Source organism: Priapulus caudatus, unplaced genomic scaffold, assembly GCF_000485595.1.
Source record: "Priapulus caudatus unplaced genomic scaffold, Priapulus_caudatus-5.0.1 Scaffold1458, whole genome shotgun sequence".
NCBI classification, from domain to species: Eukaryota; Metazoa; Priapulida; class Priapulimorpha; order Priapulimorphida; family Priapulidae; genus Priapulus; species Priapulus caudatus.
Window position 1 is genome coordinate 25,888 of NW_014578519.1, and position 2,486 is coordinate 28,373.

Genomic DNA, 2,486 nt, shown 5'->3' on the forward strand with positions numbered 1-2,486 from the left:
ATACCATATTGTTCATTCCTGGCGTTCAATCGCCGATTGTCTTCCTTCGTTCACGGAGTTCAATCGTTGATCTTCCTTCGTTCGTTTGCCCGGCATTCAATCATCGATCATCGTTCGTTCCCAGCGTTCAATCGTCAACCCTTCGCGGCGTTCACTCCTTGATCATCGTTCGTTCTTTTGCGGCTTTCAGGACACGAAGAAGCTGGACTTCAGCTGGAACCCGATGTACGAGCCGAGCTTTGTCTTCTACGACGGCAGCCTGCTGGCGGCAGTGCGGCGCGGCGAGCCGCAGGTCTGCCTGCTCTTCACCGTGCTGGCGCTCTGCCACACCGTCATGCCCGAGATCAAGGACGGTGAGTGTAGGAGGAGGGGAGAGGGGGAGGAGGAGAGGGAGAAGGGGAGGAGCGGAGGGAGAGGGGGAGGAGGTGGGGAAGGGGGGCGGTGGTGGCGGTGGCGGTGGCGGTGGTAGTGTAAGTCGTAGCTGATGTTTGATTGAATAATTTCAACAGATCTCTATAGTTCACATGCTAATCAAGTTTATCTTAGTTAGATCCAAATTAAGTTAAAAATAATAAAAATATAATCATAAATAACTTTATGAGCAAGTAGCTGATGTTGTTGTTGTAATTGTTGTTGTTGTCGTTGTCGCCGCTGCTGCTGTTGCTGTTGTTGTTGTCATGGTGCTGGTCGTGGTGGTGGTAATGCATGGTAGCGGCAGTAGTAGTGGTGGTGGTGGCGGCGGCAGTAGTAGTGGTAGTGGTAGCGGTAGTGGCAGCGACAGCAACAGTGGTAGTAATTGTAGTAGTTAATTTTGTTATTCTTGTTGTCATCGTCACCGTCGTCATGCTGCTGGTGGCGGCGGCAGCAGCAGCGGCAGCAGTGGTAGTTGAGCAGTGGTGGTAAAGGTACATGCAGGTAGCAGTAGCAGTAGAGATGGTGGTGGTATTAGTGGTGTTCGCCGTGGTTGTTGAGCAGTGGTGGTAAAGGTACATGCAGGTAGCAGTAGCAGTAGAGGTGGTGGTGGTATTAGTGGTGTTCGCCGTGGTAGTTGAGCAGTGGTGGTAAAGGTACATGCAGGTAGCAGTAGCAGTAGAGATGGTGGTGGTATTAGTGGTGTTCGCCGTGGTAGTTGTAGGAGTACGGCTCGCCGTGGTAGCGGCAGTGGTGAGCATTTGCAGCAACCAATTAACTAAGCGATCATGAAACCAATTAATCAGACAAACAAAAACATCATCGGAAAAACGCCAGAATGCATGATTTGCCCATAATGTTTTTGGTACGAACTCATATCTAGTATTCACAGATAACAGCATTATCCGATTATAATCAATCATTGATGAGTTCACGGTAGCGAAGGTCACGATGGCCGTGGCCGTGACATCCAAGGTCATTGCACCAGGCTCACGGTGCCCAAGGTCATGGCAGCCGTGGTCGCGGTGGCTGGGGTCGCACACTTTTCTGGGTTGCGAATTCCAATCGAGTTGAGTCTTTCTGTCGATTTGTTGCCCAGCGCAGCTGTTAATGTAACGAGGCTGTGAAACGGTGTTTTAATAGTGGCAAGACTGCGTTCGGTACGTCGTAAAACAACTAGAAAGCCTGCCATGTTCATATAGTTTCATTAGGTTCATTAGTTTCATAGGTTATCCTCACCTTGGGAATCGTCTCCCAACCCAGGAAGTTATCGGCAATAATAGGCTAAAGAGAGTAGAGAAACATTAAGACTTTGGTAGTAAATACATTTCGTGTTTATTTACCATCATTTTACGATTGAAACGTTCCAAGTGCCCGTGGGTTGACCGTTCAGGGGTCTGCGTTCTAGCAATGCGAGCTCTCAACTCCAAGGTTTCGGAGTTTGAGTTTTCCAAGGCGAAGTGCCTCTAAAAGTGGCTCGCGCGTTCCGGTGATGTCTGGTGAAACTCAAAGCTAGCCGATGCCTTAATGTCGCGACGCGGCGCCGAATCAACGTCAAAGCTAGCGAGGGGGACCTTTTTGTGTGCACGCGCGCGCGCCAACAATGCATCCGAGTTTCGGCGGCAAAGAAGACATCAATCATATTCCATTAGCGCGATTGCGTGCGTGCGCTGATTGCGTGCGTGCGTGCGTGCGTGCGTGCGCTGCTTGCGTGCGCGCGCGCGCGCGTGTGTGTGCGTGTTTGTGTGTGTGTGTGTGTGTGTGTGTGTGTGTGTGTGTGCGTGCGTGCGTGCGTGTGTGTGCGCTGACTGCGGTCTATTAACTTTCTCTCGCGGCGCGCTGGTGTGTTGCAGGGAAGCTGGAGTACCAGGCTCAGTCACCCGATGAAGCAGCCCTCGTCGGCGCCGCGCGGAACTTTGGCTTCGTGTTCAAGGTACAAAAGCGTCGAGTTGCCACGGCGACGGCGGCCGGTGTGGTGGTGATGGATAGTGGTGATGATGTTGATGATGATAATTGATGGTGGTGGTGAAGATGTTGATGATGATGACTGATGGTGGTGATGACGATGACGATGA

General features: G+C 51.3%; 1 protein-coding gene across 1 annotated transcript in view; it reads left to right on the forward strand.

Annotated features, from left to right (window-relative positions):
• LOC106816699 (phospholipid-transporting ATPase ID-like) overlaps positions 1–2,486 on the forward strand; it is a 15,384-nt gene that overhangs the window by 3,204 nt on the left and 9,694 nt on the right. The window contains exons 3-4 of the mRNA XM_014821318.1: positions 191–353; positions 2,265–2,344. Of these exons, the coding sequence (XP_014676804.1) occupies positions 191–353; positions 2,265–2,344 (243 nt within the window). The remainder of the gene's footprint in view (positions 1–190; positions 354–2,264; positions 2,345–2,486) is intronic.